The sequence below is a fragment of the Balaenoptera acutorostrata genome, chromosome 17, assembly GCF_949987535.1.
Source record: "Balaenoptera acutorostrata chromosome 17, mBalAcu1.1, whole genome shotgun sequence".
NCBI classification, from domain to species: domain Eukaryota; kingdom Metazoa; phylum Chordata; class Mammalia; order Artiodactyla; family Balaenopteridae; genus Balaenoptera; species Balaenoptera acutorostrata.
In genome coordinates, this window is record NC_080080.1 from 52,173,413 (window position 1) to 52,193,372 (window position 19,960).

General features: G+C 32.4%; 1 protein-coding gene across 1 annotated transcript in view; it reads right to left on the reverse strand.

Moving 5' to 3' along the window:
* Window positions 1-5,449: 5,449 nt before the first annotated feature.
* Window positions 5,450-19,960, reverse strand: part of CNBD1 (cyclic nucleotide binding domain containing 1) — a 404,631-nt gene continuing 390,120 nt past the window's right edge. The window contains 3 exon segments of the mRNA XM_057531908.1: window positions 5,450-5,551; window positions 6,821-7,030; window positions 8,615-8,724. Of these exon segments, the coding sequence (XP_057387891.1) occupies window positions 5,450-5,551; window positions 6,821-7,030; window positions 8,615-8,724 (422 nt within the window).

The following is a 19,960-nucleotide window of genomic DNA, read 5'->3' on the forward strand; positions in this document are numbered from 1 at the left end:
TTACTGAAATTTTCCTTATTAGGATGTTGGTTTAAAAATCAGATTTTAAAATGTAGTATTTTCATTATTTGTGCATAACTGTACATAAAAGTGATTTTATCGAATTACTTACAAGACATATTTTACTCAATTAAATGCTTTCCTGAAAAATGAGTGACAGCCAATATTTAGTAGACAAGATGTAATATCAGAAATACTTCTGAAAAACACTCTGAAACAAGACATATAAAATGCAAAATAACTATTCACTTTAATTATTATATTTCAGTGGCTATAATACATGTTGGATATAACTGCCTTGTACATATTGATAAAGCACAGTATTGCCTATATTTTGATTTTCTTTTTCATGAATTATTTGTAAGAGATCAGTATTTTGTAGGGGATTAGTTTTGCCAAATAATATAAATAGACAAAAGGTAAAAATACTATACTATGAAAGCATGTTTGGAATTATCAGAAGCTGTAACACTGAATTAATCAAGTATAAACTATTTTGTTTTCCAATAATTAAGTAAGCTTTTGCAATATAAATATTAAGACATCAGAAATGTAATCCAATTATAAGTTTATAAAATTACATTTGTGTATATGTAGATTTGGAGCCCTTCTAAAAATATTGAAGCATACGGTTTATGGAAAAACTTGGCCTGAAATTTTATGTGAACTAATTTGAAAACTATGTTTAAAAAATACAGGACTTTCATCAATTTTGGGGTAGGTTTGAACTTGATATCTGATTAATATTGTATTATCTGCTAAACCAGCAAGGCACTCTGGCAAGGCTTGGTAATTTCCTATTCTATTAGCAAAAAATTTGTAATAATATCATTTAATTTACAGACAATTACAATTCAATTATGAAGCATACAAAACATTTTCTATGTTAAGACAATACACTGCCTAAAACTTTATATGATCTGTCAAATTTTTGCTGAAAAGAAATTCATGATTAAGGTCTTATATAATTATAAGATTGAAGGCTCAAAACCTATGAAAGTTAAAGACTAAAACTGAACTAATTATTGTTATCAAAATGTTTCATGTCCAGGTAAGCAAAAGATGCATGATGAACTCTGTTTGTGATAACGCATTAAAGCCAAAATTCTGCCTGGCTTCATTTCAAATTGTTATTTGTAGTCAGGGTCAATTATTTCAATATCACCTATGTGGTTGGTGGCTTCACCTAAATCTATTGAGCTGATACTTCTATAATTCTGGGTCAGTAGAAGTAGTACTGGTCATTAATCATCATCTTCAAAAAAATCTAGTTTCCAGTAACACTTGTTTTTTTCTTGAGAGAAAAATACCAACCAATATACAACCCCATTAATCAAAAACATATGTAAATTCTGTCTTTTTTACTATTGAAATAATTCATCCATCTACTTCTATATAAGATACTTGATGCATTTATATATTTTTAAATTCAAAATATATTTTAAATTCTGTTATCAGGTAAATATGTAATCATAACTAAAATTGATTAAAGTAGCAGAAATGAAAAATAGGGAAAGTAATGAAGAAATAATAACATGAGTTTATCTAGGTAAGGAAGCTACCACAAAGTCAAAAGTGACAAAGTGACATTGTTCTTTTTTTTTTCTTTCTTTTGGCCATACCACGCAGCATGCAGGATCTTAGTTTCCTGACCAGTGATTGAACCCATGCCCCCTGCAGTGGAAGCATGGAGTCTTAACCACTGGACTGCCAGGGAAGTCCCAAAAGTGACATTGTTCTTTCTGGGAATCTAGGAAAAGTAGAAATATCATGAATTGCACTGTCTCTAAAAAGGAAGCATGCCAGTTCACAAAATGAGAGGAACTTGTTCTGAAAATCTAATGAAAAATTAATGTAAGTAAATTAACTGAACTTAAATCATTAAAATATTAGGAATTTTAATAATAGGATACATTATTGATATGTAAGAGTATCAGAAAATGAAAGAGACCACATATTTGTGGAGAAATAAAGTATTATGAGGACCAGGGGCAAATGGCGGAGGAGTAAGACATGGAGATCACCTTCCTCCCCACAAATACATCAAGAAAACATCTACATGTGGAACAGCTCCTACAGAACATGTACAGAACACTGGCAGGGGACCTCAGACTTCCAAAAAGGCAAGAAAATCCCCACGTAACTGGGCAGGGCAAAAGAAAAAAGAAGAAAAAAAAAAAAAAAAAAAAGAGGCAAAGGAATCAGGATGGGGCCTGTCCCTCTGGGAGGGAGCTGTGAAGGAGGAAAAGTTTCCACACACTAGGAAGCCCCCTCACTGGCAGGGATGGGGGGAAGCTTCAGAGCCTTGGAGGAGAGGACAGCAACAGGGGTGCAGAAGGCAGAGCGGAGAGATTCCCACACGGAGGATTGGTGTCAACCAGCACTCACCAGCCAGAGACGCTTGTCTGCTCACCTGCTGGCCGGGGTGGGGGGTTGGGGGCTGGGTGCTGACGCTTGGGCTTCAGAGGTCAGACCACAGGGAGAGGACTGGGATTGGCTGCATGAGGACAGCCTGAGGGTGCTAGTGTGCCAAAGCTAGATAGGACGGAGTCCGGGAAAAAACCTGGGCATCGTGGAGAGGCAGGAGACCTTTGTTGTGGTGTGCTCAATAAGTGGCCCACCATAGGAGCTTCCTGCTGTGTGCTCACAGATGGCAGGGCAACACCTACGTGAGCACAAGCACTAGCCGCGGCTGTTATCTCGGACAACAGAGGCTGCCACCATTGCCACCAAGCGTCCTGTGTGCAAGGCAGGTCACTGCCAACACTTTCCCAGCAGCCTGTGCAGCCAGCTACTGCCAAGGATCCTGCCATCCAGGGCCAACTTCCCTGGGTGAACATACGGTGCGCCTCAGACTCTTGCAACTTCACGTCGGCCTCTGCTGCCGCAGGTACTCCTTGCACATCCTAATTGTGACTGCCATATCCCTCCCTCCCCCAAGCCTCAGTGAGCAAGTGAGCCCTAATCCGCCACTGCTTTCACCTCCTCTTGCCTGGGAGGGGAACAGACGCCTGAGGGAGGCCCACACGCAGAGGCGGGGTGAAAACCAAAGCTGAACCACAGGGGCTGTGCAACCAAAGAGGAGAAACGGAATACCGCTGCATGACCAGTGGATTAAATCCCTGCAATTGGCTTGGTAAACCCTACATCTATGTAATATCTGAATATACAATGAGAGTTCCCAGAGTCGAGGCTGTGGACTTTGGGGTCAAGTACATGCAGGTGTAAGGCCAGATCAGAGTCTGAGCTGAACCCACAGTGGCCACAGCAGGTGCATAGACCTACCTAGAAGTATTGGAGGACTTCCTGTGTAGGTAGGGATTGGCTGTGACTCACTGACGGGGCAAAGACACTGACAGCTAAGGCCACAGGAAAATATTACTACTTCTTTTTTGTTGTTGTTGTTCTTTTTTTATTTTTCTTTTAATTTTAATTTTTATTTACTTGTTATTTTCTTTTCTTTTTTATGCTTTATTTTTAATTTTTTTAAAAAAATCTTTATTGGAGTATAATTGCTTTACAATGTTGTGTTAGTTTCTGTTGTAAAACAAAGTGAATCAGCTATACGTATACATATATCCCCATATCCCCTCCCTCTTGCGTCTCCCTCCCACCTTCCCTATCCCACCCCTCTAGGTGGTCACAAAGCACCAAGCTGATCTCCCTGTGCTATGTGGCTGCTTCCCACTAGCTATCTATTTTACATTTGGTAGTGTATACATGTCAATGCCACTCTGTCACTTCGTCCCAGCTTACCCTTCCCCCTCCCTGTGTCCTCAAGGCCATTCTCTACTCTGCGTCTTTATTCCTGTCCTGCTCCTAGGTTCTTCAAGACCATTTTTTTTTTTTAGATTCCATACATATATGTTAGCATATGGTATTTGTTTTTCTCTTTCTGATTTATTTCACTCTGTATGACAGACTCTAGATCCATCCACCTCCATACAAATAACACAATTCTGTTTCTTTTTATGGCTGAGTAGTATTCCATTGTATATTTGTGCCACATCTTTATCCATTCATATGTTGATGGACACTTACGTTGCTTCCATGTCCTGGCTATTGTAAATAGTGCTGCAGTGAACATTGTGGTACATGAGAATTCCAGATATCAGTAAAATTAAGGTAGTTGGTATGCATAATTTTAATCTAAATGACGTGAGGTATAAATTCTGCATCTGGACAAAAATATATTACCTTCATAAAAGTAGTGATCAGATAAACTAAATTACCAGTGGCATTATATGAAAAAAAAAAGAATATACTTATATTGATTAAACTTAATAACCCTGTTCTCATTTTTCTTTAGATGCTCAAGGTAGTGTCTGAGAAGCATGTACACAGATTACAAAACAAGTTATTTCCTATTTTCCAAAAGTTAACAACTAAATGAACAAAGGAATCACTCTTCAAGTCCTTTTAAATACTGTCAAACTAATTATTGAACATCTTCTAAGATTATATATAAATAGTTGTATATATAATTCTCCAGATACAATATGTAACATTTATGCACTCTTTTATGTTCCTTGGATTCTGTTCTACTTATCCCAGGTTGAGGTATAGTGAATTTATTGCTTCCTTTAGGTATTTTCTAAATATTATTGATAAACTGGATCATTTAAGTGATGTTAACTCTTCAATGTATTTTATATAGGTGCAGATAGAGTGTGAACTATATACCTGAGAAAATGTCTTTTTCTCATATGTGGATTACGTTGCCTGCACATTCTAATCTATAAAAGATTGCTAACTATAGTAAAAAAATTTTGGAATTGTAAAATGGATTACTAGAAAACTAAATGTTTAATTAGTCACAAAACATGTCACTAGCTTTATAACATCTGTCCCAAATGAACAAATTATAGAATGGAATTTAAAATATGAACAACACACAGAAAAATGCAACTGAAGCTTATACTACGCCATCTATTTGAATTTTTGTTTGTCGGATGACAAAGAAGATTCAGATACATGCTTGAAAGAAGCACTTTCATTTGTGAAATGTTGGTTTACATAAAAGAGTCCACAGTGTATTTATTTACCTTGCAGCAGTTAACATAATTAGTACAGGAAAAGAAAAACCTAGCCTATGTCAAGTGAGAATATTATAAATATAACTGGTGGTCTGTAATTATTTTTAAGTGATATGTACCTTGAGGGGTTTGGTATTTGAATTTCACAGAAGGAAAGAATATTAATCAATGCTATTTCAAATGTATACCTATTAAAAATGGATACATGAATTTGAAGTTAAACAAAGTCAGAGTTAAGAAGGTAGAGCATACATATTCTCAGAGACATTAAAATTAAAACAAACCTTGAAATTCAGAAAAGAGAATTCAGTCAAATCATACACAAGTAATATGGAAAAATTTCTAATTGAGCTTATTTAAAGCAAATCTCTCACCCATGTTAATTTCTATACGTTTCTAGATCTTTTAACCATTTATATTTCATATTCAATTGCATATCCTATTTGAATATTTATAATGTTTGGAGGGTCAATCACAGGTGACTGCACAATTATTATTCTAATATCACTAGAGCTCTAAAATTTCAACATCATTTATTATTAGAAAAATGCAAATCAAAACTACAATGAGGTATCACCTCATACTGGTCAGAATGGCCATCATCCAAAAATCTACAAACAGTAAAGACTGGAGAGGGTGCAGAGAAAAGGGGCCCCTCCTACACTGTTGGTGGGAATGTAAATTGGTACAGCCACTATGGAGAAGAGTATGGAGGTTCTTTAAAAAACTAAAAATAAAACTATCTTAGCACCCAGCAATCCCACTCCTGGGCATATACTCAGAGAAAACCATGATTCAAAAAGATACATGCATTACAATATTCATTGCAGCACTATTTACAATAACCAGGATATGGAAGCAACCTAAATGTCCATCAACAGAGGAATGGATAAAGAAGATGTGGTACATATATACAATGGAATATTGCTCAGCCATAAAAAAGAACAAAATAATGCCATTTGTAGCAACATGGATGGACCTAGAGATTGTCATACTGAATGAAGTAAGTCAGACAGAGAAAGATAAATATCGTATGATAGTGCTTGTATGTGGAATCTAAAAAGAAAGGATACAAATAAACTTATTTACAAAACGGAACTATGGTCACGGATGTAGAACACAAATTTATGGTTACCAGGGGTTAAGGTGGGGAGGCAGATCAATTGGCAGATTGGGTTTGACATATACACACTACTATATATAAAATAGATAACTAATAAGAACCTGCTGCATAGCACAAGGAACTCTACTCAATACTCTGTAATGGCCTATATGGGAAAAAAATCAAAAAAAAAAAAAAAAAAGAGTGGATATATGTATATGTATAACTGATTCACTTTGCTGTACACCTGAAACTAATGCAACATTGTAAATCAACTCTACTCCAATAAATTTTTTTTTAAATAAAATAAAATTTCATATAAAAGTTTAAATACTGCAATCCATGGAGCTTCATATACACTTGACCAATTGGAGGAAAGTACACACTTGACCTGAACCAGAAACACTTAAGCAATGATTTAAAAAAAAAAAAAAAAAAAAATTCCAGAAAAGGAGAAAATGTTGCTATTAATGGTAACTTGGGAATTGGCAGAGAGATTTTAGTAATTTAAAATGTCTTTTAAAATATTGCTAATATATTCTAAAAGTAGCACAATTAAGTCAGATGGACTATGAAGTTATAAAGGGGGTTATCTATAGATATGCTGTCTCTGTAAATAATATGCATACACCCATACTTACTTGAGTGTCCCAATTTGTCTGCAAAATATGTCTACTCTTACCAAAAACTCATCAAATAAAATGGTATAACAGTTGAAATAAAAGACATTTATGTATTTACCAAGTAGGTCCTTATCTTCAATAATTGCCATCTCAACGTCTTTTCCAGTAACTATTGTGTATGTGAAAGGAACTTGAAGAAGAACACTAATCTCACCAAAAGACTCCTTCTCCTTAAGTTTACCCATATACACAAGTCTTCGTATTTTTTTCTGTAAGAGATATAGATAACTGATGTTTAATGAAACCACTTCCATATAATGGATAAATAATTTTGGTATATGGTATTTAAAATAAATTAGCAGTTTCAGGCAAATCAGAGAACATTTATTCATACATGTATTTAAATTATATTAGAAAAATAATAGATTGATGAGAACTTCAGCATATCTAAGACAGCTGAAGGCACTGTACTTTAGTGATCTAGAAATTAAATGTGTTAATACACCAAGATGTTTATGAAATCTTGAACTCATTCCATTTTTTAAGGTCCTAGTATACTGTTTTGTAAGCATAATTTAGTATGTTTTGTGAACCACCATTTGTTACCTCAGTTCCAGCTGCAAGGCACAGTTGTTGAACTAACGGAGAATAATGAAAATAAGCAGAGAGTGCCAGGAATGGTACTGATGAGATGATTAACTGCAAAAGATGAGATTCTACCCTAACTTTTTTGTATAAATAAAAAAAGGAAAAATGGAAAGTGAGTTTGACTCAGGGAACTAGCAATTTAAGTCCAAATAAGGAATTTTGTGGAAAGGAGCTGACAGTAGTTTCAATATGCATAGTTCTGGAGAAAAAATTGAAACTCCAAATTATCTTTTCAGGGAGAGCCCAACAGTATTAAAACAAGAATGAGCTGCTGAGCAGTAAGATAAAAAAAAAAAAAAAAAAAGAATGTAGCCCTCAGGGTAGGACAGTGACAGAACTCAGAACAGGTGAAAGCCTTTACTAAGTATCCTGGGGTCAAAAGCCAATAACTAACGAATTGATATGCCACTTATATAAATGACAAATCTTTACACTGAATATGACTAGTACAGCAAAATTCAATGAAGTCTGCATATTAAATTGAATTACATTGAAGACTGCCTAACCAGCCAAAATGGATTAGTTCTAACTTTTCTGTCACTATGTATTAGTGCTTTGCCTATTCTAGAACTTCATAAAACTGGAATCATACAGAATGCACTGTTCTGAGGTTTACCTTTTTGCCCAACTTAAGGCTTTGAGATTCATCCATATTCTTGTATGTATCATAAATTCTTTTTATTGAGGCATGACATTCCAATGAATGAATATACCACACTTTTTCTATCCATTCAACTGTCAATGGATATTTAGATTACTTACAGTTTCTGGCTTATGAAGATTCATGTAAGTCTTTTTGTAAGCATATATTTTATTTCTCTTGAGTAAATATCTAGAGTGGAATTTCAGGGTCATATATTAAGTGTATTTTAACCAATCTAATATGCTTATAGAAGTGCTTTGTTGTAGTTTTAATTTGCATTTCTCTGATAAATAATGATGTCAAGCATCTTTTAATGTGCTTCTAGTTTGTTCCTAAGTCTTACAATTCAATATATCTTACAACTTATTTTACATTCCTGCTTCTTACAACTCAGTAAAAAGAAGAAAATAAATGCAAGAAAAATTAGTCAAAAATTGAACAGCTATTTCACAAAAGAAGACAAGTAATAAATGACCAATAAACACAAGAAAACATGTTCAGTATCTCCTATTCATTAAGATAGGCTAATTGATTAAAAAGAATACATAAGTTTAAAACTTACCACTTTTCTTGATTGTGGTTTTGAAAGTCCTACAATACTTCTGTAAACCTTACAATATCCAGAATTAATATAAGCCACAAAAGAGATTATATTTCCACTTTCCACTATCACTGAAAACAAGAGACAATTCATTGTTTCACACATTTTTATAAGAAATTATTTTAGATATTATGACAATAAAAGTTGACATTTAATTCAACAACTATTGAGTAAATTTCTTAATGAATGACAGTTTATAGGCAGTCCTCTGTATGTGATAAAAATTTACATATGATATTTATATCAGCAACTAATATAGAAGTAAATATTGACAAGAATTTGGCAGTAAAATCAATGGTGTGCTAGTAAACTGTATAGTGGGGGAGAGGAAGGTGAGTGTGGGGCAAGCCCCAAGCCGTAGCATTTGCTGATTTTCACAGTGTAGTTATTTCTACCATAGCTAGTTTGAAACTGCCAATGGTTTAACAACTGGCTCAAAAAAACTCTGAATATTTATCATTTGGATCTTCAGAACTCAAAGTGTATAATAAAAAAATAAATAAAAGGTTATTTAATTGTCACTAGTCATTTATTTTGCTTAAATAAAAATTTATGGTAACTCTTCTACTGTCTTATATTTTGTTTCTTACAGCCAAACAATAATAATATAAAGTTATCTTCAAATATCAAAGTATAATATAGCTGTAGAATTATGTTTAAATTGTATAGACATGGGAATTTTTTCATAGATCCTACTCTTAAAAGTAAAGAGTAGTGTTTTGCCAAGATGTTATATGATAGTAGAGGCTGTTTTACTTCTTTTAGTCAATCAGCAGGACATAAAGAAAGGTATAGAGTCTCCTGGAAATTGTTACAGGTAAGAGAAGCATGCACTTAGAGAGTAAAGAAGCCCATTATTTTTAACTTTTAGAGCTGCACTACTGTAAATCTTTTCTTGAAAGTCAAGCCTTACATAGATCATAGAGAAGTATACATAATATCAAAGTGAATAAAGATCATGGGAATTTGTATTAAAAGTAAGGCAACAATGGAAAAGCTGAATCACTGCAGCAAAATCTATGAGGCAGTCTCACTCCTTACAGGGGACATTTGCTGCCTCAGTAATTGTCTATGGTCTCTGTACTAATCATAGAAAATGTTTATCTTAATGAAGACAACACAGCAAAACCATTTTCATCTAGGTAAGCAGGCTGAATTTAATGACATTAAAAAAATGTCTCATCACACTTAAGAAATTTTAAATATTACTTTTTTGACTAGAAAAAGAATCATACCAATGCCTGTAAAGACTTAACACCTTTCTCTTGTGTTTCTTAATTTTATGCATTCAGCCTCTGAACCTGTTTCCCATTACAAAGAACTTATGCCAGTGATGTCAAGATAAATGTTGTCATCTCCATACCCTTTCCTCTTGGGATACATAGAAAACTATGAACAACATAGAAAGATCCAAAGGATTATAACAAAATTTTAAATGAAAATATTTAGTCATGGACTATATAAATGACATTTTATTCATTATTATTTAAAGGTAATATTCAGGAAATAAAGTTGATTTATATTTAAAAACAGAGTTTCAGTTTAGGAAGGTGAAAAATTTGGGAGATGGATGATGGTGAGAGTTGCACAACAATGTGAATGTAGTGTCACTGAACTATATGGTTAAATATGGTTAAAATGGTATGTTTTATATTATGTGACTTTTACCACAATAAAAATAATTTTTTTTAAATAAGGTTTTAAAGAATCTCATCAAAACTCAAACTCATATTCTAAAACTTGAAAGCATTAGACCTTTATGAAAAGAACAAACTTGACTTTATCTTAAAAGTAAATTAGAAAGAGAAGAAAACCAGAAGGATTCATAGAAAGTGAATATCATGTATTGTTCTTTTCCTTCCTGTTATTTTTCATGTGCCAGGAAATAGTCACAAGTCTAATAAAACTATTTTATTCCAATTTTCAGATCAGTTAGAAGAAGTCATGATAAGGATAATTCCCAACTGGCTATTAGCATCAGCACTGGGACAGTTAAGGTCTCAGTTTAAATGGAAACTAGTGATTAGAAAGATTGTTAAAGGACATCTTCTTAATAAACTTAATACACTCAAGTCCATTAACCTAACAGACCAAAACACAGTTTTGGAGCAGAAGTGTGTCTGAGTATCAGCAAGACTGATGCAGCTTCAAGCAGAACATGCATTAGCTTAATGGATACCAGTTCTCCTTGTAAAACTAGAGTACTAGAAAAAGAACAATATTAAAAAAAAAAAAAGGTGCTAATGAATGCTATTTTTGAATTTTAATGTCAATTTGGGGAAGCATTTTTGAACATGTTTTCCTTATGAATATATTTTTTGCTTTCCTAATGTGTTAAGAAAGATCTTGGTTAGAAAGGACCTTGCATTTACTGAGTATTTCTATAAGGGTCCATACTAATGAAACTTTAACCAATATTAAACACTACTTATTTATTATTTTAAAATATATATTTATATGAAGATAAATAGCATTTATGGCTAAATGGAAGCAAATCCTGAATAGAAGTGCATATCAGAAAAATTGAACACTGATTAATTATCTAATTTCCATTTATACTACACCTTCTGAATTCATGGCACATTAAGATAAGTCATTCTTCTAAAGTATGAGTACTATATGTAAAATACTGTCATGCATATTAAATACCTGCCACTTTGCATAAGAAATTAAAAATAAGTGAGCATTTCTCTAATCACACAAACATGAGATTTGGAAAAAAGTTGTACTAATTATTGATAGAGGAAATCCAGAGAAATATGGGTGGAAGAAATTTAAATTTTGAACACACCTCAGAAACTATTCCAAGAAAAGAATTTACTAATATAATACATTTATAGAATTTCACAGAAAATAACAGAGTATGGCTTGTTACTTATTGAAAATTAGGGCAGATGAAGAAGGTCCAGACTTGGTGTTAAATTCCCTCCACCCCTCTCTCCTTCCCCTTCTTCCCCTATTTTCCCCTTTCCTCCATCCCACGCTCCAAGATAGGACAAATACTGGGGCTTAGAGCCTTTTACAAGTCAGGGCAGAAGGGATTATGGAGATCTGATGCCCAGCCTGATAGCCAAGAAAGCCATACCCTCACCTCAACTCTCTTACCAGATTCAAATCATCATTCAAATCTCACCCTCTCATGACTCTGCTAGTTTATCCTACAGTTTAACCTGCTCTTTCCAGCTCCCTTACCCTACTCTGCTTTTTTTCCTCGTGGTTTTGTTATCATCTAACATACTATATAATTTACTGATTTATTTCTTGTGCTTACTGTGTATTACATCCTCTAGCCACTAGAATGCAAGCTCCATCAAGACAAGGATTTTTATTTTTATCTTTCTTTCACTCATGTATTTGCAAAGTAGCCGTTCAATAAATATTTGATGAACAAATGCAAGGTCTCAATATCAAATTGCAATTTCCTCAAAAGGTTAACTGAGCACGAGAGGAAGCTCAGAATATGGTAGCTTAGGTTTTTATGGAACCAACTTGCACAACTAAAAATTCTGGCTAAAATACTTTTAAATATATGAGGTGGTAAAAGGCAAAAAAACCCAAATCAAAACAAAAAAACCCCCAAAAAAACCCTCAAAAGCCAGAAATAAAAAGAAAGTGCAGTCACAGAGGTAAGAAAGCCCTAGAACCAGTGGCAAAGTCTGTCTGAGAGATCAGATGTGGACATCCTCCTTCATAAAACCTTCAAGAACAATATTCTTGGGGGGTGAACTTGAAAAAGCCCACCTTACAAAGAGAGTTCCTGAAGATATTTTCCTCTCTTACTTCTGGTGCTAAAAGGAATGGAAAAAGAGAAGAGAAAGTCTCTCTGAAAATTCCTAACCATAGCTCATGATATTGGGGCTAGAATCTACACCACCTGTGAGGCATCAAAGATTTATTTTTAAATTATATTGTTGATTTGCAACTCTAAATGCCTGGGAAAAAATTCTTTCTGGATAAATTAATGTTTATCCAGGCTTCAAAGAAGTCTAACAGATATGAAGATACTATTTTAGGGAAAATGAGCCCTTAATAAAATATGTGTTACCAAATATGTTAGCAAACCAGCACCATTAATTATAGTCACCATACTGTTATAAACATAACTATACATATACTTACATTACTATAGATATTTTTATGTATTTATGTACACATGATATATACACATTTATAGCAACATCAGAATTAGGAAATATAAAATAAAACTATATTTATAAAAAAGCAAGAGACAGAATTAATCAGTTTGATTACCAAAATTATCCAGTGCTTTCGGAAAAACTATAATCAATTCAAACAAAAATATTAAATTAATTAAATATTAAACTAAAAAACTAATGCTATATCCTAAAATTTTATTATTAAAATTTAGCATTACATGTTTTTTTTTTTGCATTATAATTAAGGTCACATTTCAAATGGCCATGAATTTAAATATTAGTTTATTTGCATCAAAATTTAAAAATTAAAACAGTCACCTCTTCAGGCAACGTACCAATAGTCCTTAACTACTCTTTATCTTCAGTAGTCAACAGATTTAATTAATCTCTCCTGTTCTTGACACACTTTTTTGCTCTTCTCATAAGAACTTCCTTTTCTTAGTGCTGAGGATACCCTCAGACTATCCTCTATGTACTGTACAGAAAGAGTCAGTTTTTTTCTTCCCTAAAAAATGTCTCTTCCATTTTCCCAAAAAATGGACAAACTGGTATTTTTCTGGTATTAAACATCAATTCCCCTCCCTTAAAATATTGGATTAAATCTTAGACTTATTTAATTAAACTGGTGTTAGTGTCCAACTTTGAATTCTCTTTACTTTTCCATTCTCTCTCAGTAGATGATAGATGGATAGATAGATAGATAGATAGATAGATTTTCTATAGACATATTTATGAACACAGATATTCAAAACGAGGGGTATGAATATATGGATATGGGTATATAGGTGTAGGGGTTGTGTATATAAAATATTTCATGGAATTCCATATTTCTCTGTTTCTTCTTTACATATACTCTGTCTTTTCATGGTATTTTGCATGATGTTCAGAGATCTGCTATACAGATTAAGGTTAATGTTGCTATTCTCCTTACGTAGACTTTAGTGAGCCTGCTGTTTTCAGAATCACACATTTAGTTTTCTCTTTTTCTTTGAATTTGGAGCACTAATTTGTAATACTGAATTTAATTTCCATCATGCTTGATGATTACTTTAGTAAATATAGGAAATGTATTTAACTGTGTCTACCACAAAGTAAATTCTGTATGCAAGTTTGCTGCTTTCATACTAAATTTTGACCCTCAGGCTTTCCAGATATTCCAACCATATCTGGGCTCTTAATAAAAAATCTCTAAAGGAATGAAAGCACCATGAGCAAGAGTCAGCATAAACTCAAAACTATAAATACAGACCTCCAAATACCTCAAAGACTAGAATTACCATAATGTAAAATGCTTATATATGAAACGCTAAATAATACAAAAGTAATTTCTGGAAGGACTTGTGTAAAATAGAAATTTTTCTTACAAGTTTGGGAAAATTCATTAGATCAACTGATGGAGTGTGTTTTTGGTTTTTTTATGATTATTACAACAATTCCTTTTGGTATTTTCTAGTTTTCTAATTCATACTTCTCTTTCATTTGACATTTTATATTTTCTAGAAATGTATTCTTTCCGTCTAGTTTTTCCATACGTTAGAATAGACTTGTTTATGACACATACTTCTGAAATCTTTATTGTGTCTTTATTATATTTCATGTGCTTATAATGCTTTTTCCAAAATGATTTTTTCTAAACAGCATTTTATTTCACAGATAGCTTGTTTCTGTGTAAATATTGCTTCTTAGTTCATTGATCTCTGTCTTTATTTCATTATTTTTTTAAATTCTTTTTTCTTGTTTTCTAATAAATGTATTTAACCCTACACATTTCTTCTCTCTACTGGCCTAACTATACCTCATACGTTCTGAAATATAGTGATTTTATTATGATTTGCTTGAGAGTTATTTCTTAATTTCCTTTTTTAATCAGTGGGGTACAGCAACATGTATTTATTTCATTTCCAACATTTGGGACTATACTTTTTCTATTCTTTTAAATCAATTTTAAGTTTTCTTGTTTTGTTTTGTTTTACACTTGACTCTGTGTGACCATTATATACAATATATTTTTGTAATTATTCCTTATTTTTTACATGCTGGGGAAAAAGTTCTGTTGATGTGGAGTTCTTCATGTATATAAAATTTTGACTTTTTAAAATTGTAATGTTCAGTTTACAGTTGTTAATCTATTTGGTGTCTCATTTCCTGAGAAAGTTGTGTAACCAAACTACAATGATTATGATTCTTTCTCTTTTTTTATCACAATAGTTTTACACTGCATTCTATCCTGCTATATATTACAGTTCTTTCATCAGCTTAACACACATAATTTAAATAAATGCATCATACCATTAATATTTTTCTGTGGCAAGATCTTCTATTTTAATTTTTCCTCTTTTACACTTGTCAGTATTTCCTAGTCAGCTTTCCATTTTAGTATGTATAAATTAATGTCATTATTTTTGAAAGACTCCATAGTATGGAGGTATCATAATTTAGGTCATCATTTTTCTAAAGTTGAGGTTTTAAACGGTTCCAAGTCTTGCTATTTAAAAATATGCTACAATAAATTTCCTTCCTGGACATCTGCAGATAAGTGCACAGTTTTCTATAAATTAAATTCCTTAAAAAGCATGTAATAATAAATTCTGATAAATTTTGCTAAATCAGAAAATGAAATCTAAATATTGTTTTAATTGGCATGCCTTTGATATTTACTGAGGATTAAAGTTCATTTATTTATGTATTTACCACTTGCATACTTTTATGAATTTTCGCTCATACATACTGTCCATTTTCAATTTTGACACTTTTGGCTTTTTTATCTGTAGTAACTCTTTATATATTATGGTTCTTTAATCTTCATCATTATATACATTGCAAATATTTACTTCTGGTTTCCTAAGAATGATTTTACTTGTTTACAATTTACCACATAATTTTTATGATTTTGTTTGTGGTCAAATCTGTTAAGAGTTTCTTCATAACATATGGATTGAGAAGATTATTACTAATAAAAATGATTATATATGGTTTCAATAGATTTATAGGATTTTGCATTTAAATACTTCCTATAATTTACAATTTGAATAATGTATGAACTAAGAATTTTCATCTCAAATGGATAGAAGTCCCAAAAACAATTGTTGAAAATTCTATCTTATCCTCATTGATTTGAAATGTCCTTGATTTCATGTATAAATTGATATAAAGTTATGAAGGTTTTTCTGAACTTTATTGTAATGCACTTTTTAAATTATTTTACTATTAGAGTATGTTTTGATAACTGTGAGATAACTTTTCCCACTGAAATTTTACCAGATTTTCTTGGAACATATTAAATGTTTGCTCTTCCATACAAAATTATGATGCTGAATATTTATGTTTGTCCCCTTCAGATTCCCTTTCTAACTTTCTCTACTCTGTTGGCTTTTTGTTGAATTTGGCCAATGAGAGGCAAAGGAAGGAGATAATAAATGAGAGAATTTGAGGTAGTTATTTCCCCCATCTTCCATTTTGATGGACTACTGTGTAGCAGAGGCTGAACACCTGTACCGAAGACCCCAATTGCCACAGGAAAAACCTGTAGATACAATGTGTAGTCAGATGCTGATAATTCCTCCCTCCCCTTTCCCCTTCAGACTTAGACTTTGTAATGATTTCCTACTATTGGAAGTCCCTAGGTGCTTCACCATCTTTCGCTAGTTTCCCAAAATCTTACCCTCACTTTTTTAAGTAGTCCATTCCTTAGACTCTCTTTCATCATTCCCATCTAATATGCTGTCTATTTACTGCCAGAAGCCCAACTGATACCTAGAATTTTCTTGTCAAGTCCCATAGAGTATTCTGACAACATTTTCATTTCCATTCTATTCAATTCATATATTAATTTAGGTAGAAATATATGTTTATCATATTCCAGTCTAGTTTCTATTTTCCCGGTCTTTTTAATACCATCCCCCCGAATTATATAGTTTGTCTCATAAAGGGTTTGCATTTTTCTCTTAGTTCATTTCTGGACATTTAAAAGTCTGTTGATATTTTAAGTGATGTGTCCCATTATTTTGCATAGTTTTTGGTGCTTATATAAATTATGAATTGTTGACTTAAGAAGTGGAAATTGATTCTTGTTGGTGTAGTAAAAGAGAAAGTTTTGAAGAAAGGATTGACATTTAACCCAAAGTCAATTACATTTATGGTGCCAGAGTCAGAATAAATCAAGCTTCATAATTGCCATACTTAGGATTTTTATTCCACAAAAGTAGTAGTGAGCAAATTTGGGTCAGGTGCCAGATCCACAGAGGATTTCTTTCTATGCAGTAGGGGTTGATCACCAAAGAAGAATTTATATGACATTGCCAATGATTGACTATATATATGCTAAGTAAACAGAAACATTAAAAGAAAACATTTCAAATAACATAATAAATGTAAGACTATCATCTTCCAAAAATATTTCTGATTCACTGATACCATTCTTTCTTTTACCTAGCACCATGATGCTAGGAAAAACATGCATATATATATATATGTGTGTGTGTGTGTGTGTGTGTGTGTGTGCGTGTGTGTGTGTGTGTGTGTATGTGTTTAGCTTGACTTTCGGAATCAGATTCTATTTTCTGCTGAAATGGCAAATTGACGTTATCTCACAGTGTTCTTTAGAGGACCAAAGAGATAATCTTTATAAATAGCAATAAATTAATAGAAGAAAATTATTTTCATATTTGTGTAGAAAAAGTTTCTTTGTTTTCACCTGACAATCATATATTTTAGCCATAAATTATAGTTAACCATGGTAATTGTCCATTTAACAAGGATACACTGATTAGTGACTTCATTCTGACACTACCTAAACATCTACATTGATTTCAGTTCAATTACTTAAGCAATATTATTTTAGAGATTAATAATCACATACTAAATGGACTGGCCAACAAAGTACATGAATAGTATGATGCATTTAACATTTGTACATAGTACAGATTATAATTAAATTTATTCATTATTTGAAATACTGATTTACCTCATTAATTTCACAATAATTAATTTTGATTCAAGATAATATTCCATTTGGTATATCTTAATGTAATTTGGACAGTGTAGGTAAATTGTTTGAGTAAAGAAATTTATTTTATTACATACCTTCAGAACACTGGTTATTTATACTCAAATTAGTTCAATCACTCTATAAGATATTTATGCAAAAGTGCATTTCAGTACACCTACTGGTGATCCAGCTTCATTTTTGTACACACTATTCTGACAAGAAAAATGTGTGAAGTTATTTTTTAATATTTTTCAAAACAACTTTAAAAAGATGTGATAAATCCTATTTTCATTTTTTAAAATGGAATATTAATGTTTGATAATTAGATTTTGTGAATTCTTTATATTAATCCTCTTTTATATCATTTGTTGATTTTTCTGAAACTATTGTTTTCCTCTTAATCTCATTACTTTCACATGTTAGACAACTCAATATAAATTTCATACCCATAGTTTCTTCTTATTGTTATCTCTATCTTTAACTTAATAATTAATCCATCTTACATAATTTTTGTCACATGATGTCAGGTTAAATAGCTGACTAAAGTTTTCTCCCATGGGTACAGATTATTTTCTAACACTTTTTGTTTTTTTACAGAATTTCCTTTTTTATTTTGTCAGATATATTCAACATACTCAAAACCTAACTTTTATCCTATGCCATATTTGAATTTTAGAATTGGTAGGGTCTGATTAATATATTCTACATAATAAGTTAACAAATCTGTTTTTCTAATAACACTTTTTATTTAAAAAAATACTAGCCTTTCCCCACTGATGTATGATACTTCTTCCATTATATACTATATACTATTCTCCTATACACTGGGCTCTTTTATAAGCTAACAGTCTAAATGGAATGAAATGAAAAAGTTGTTAGAGCTTTTATAAGAAATAAATTTACAGCATGTGTCAAAAATGATGTAATCTTTTAAACACATTGATGAAATGTATCTAATTCTAAGAATTTTTCTTAAGGAAATAATCAGGTAAGTATTTAAGTATATAAGTATTCAAAACCCTGTGTGTAAGATATTTTATGCAACTTAAATGACAATCAATAGGGAAATGTTTAAATAAAGTATGATAATCCATTGGATATATTATGTTTCCACTAAAATTCATAACTTTTAAAAACTGTTACTGACATGGAATATGCTAATTTTATAATGGCCAGTGGAAATGAGTTCCATTAACTCTATAGTATCCAACTTTGGTTAAAAATATACAAAAGCCATTTGTTTCTGAATTAAAAACTTGGAAAAATATAGGAAAAGGTTGACATCTGTAACAGTCAATGTTTTAAGAGTATAATTATAAGTAACTTATGCTTTGTAATCTTCTGTACAATAAATGTACACATTGTTTATATATTATTTTCATAATCACATTAAATAAAACATTTTCTAAAATAATTTTAGAACAACTGATTCATAATGTGGTCTCTGGTAGAGGTATACCATAATTACAGAATAAAAATAAATTGCTTTTGAGCAATATGGTATAATAGGAAGCCTGAGACCCTCATTTCTCCCACAGAGACACTGATTCTACAACAATCCATGGACCAATTCCATTTGTGAGAAATCCAGAAACTAAATAAGAGGCTCTTGTACTCCAGGTGAGCACAAAACCAGCTGCATCAAAGCTGGTAAAAAAATTCATGGCACCCTCGTGCCATAGTCTCTCCCCACCAGTGAAGCTCCATACAATCAGGAGAAAACTCCCAGCTCCTGATTTATTCCTAGGAAGGGAAAGAGAAGGCTGGACTGTATGTACAAAGTTCTGACCTTTCCGGGGAGCTGCCTGAGGGATTGGATTCTGCCTTGTCTCTCTGAGATCATTGACAGAACTCAGCATACTCTAGATGCCTGGTGGTCTCTGAGAACAAATAAGAGCTGGGTAGCATGCCACTTCTTCAGAACACACATGGTACAGCAGACAAATTCCAGAACAGCTTGATGGCCTCTCCCTCAGGAGAAAGAGAAGAGTGGTGCATGCATACAAAGTTCTGGCTTTTCAGTGGGTTGCCTGATTTATATCTTGTCTGAATCTAAGCACTAACAGGAATAGGATACCAGGTTGAGGTCCAGTGAGAACAAAAATTTTTCAGTGTGCACCAGAATCTACAGTACCATATATAGACACTATGTGGCACTCCTGA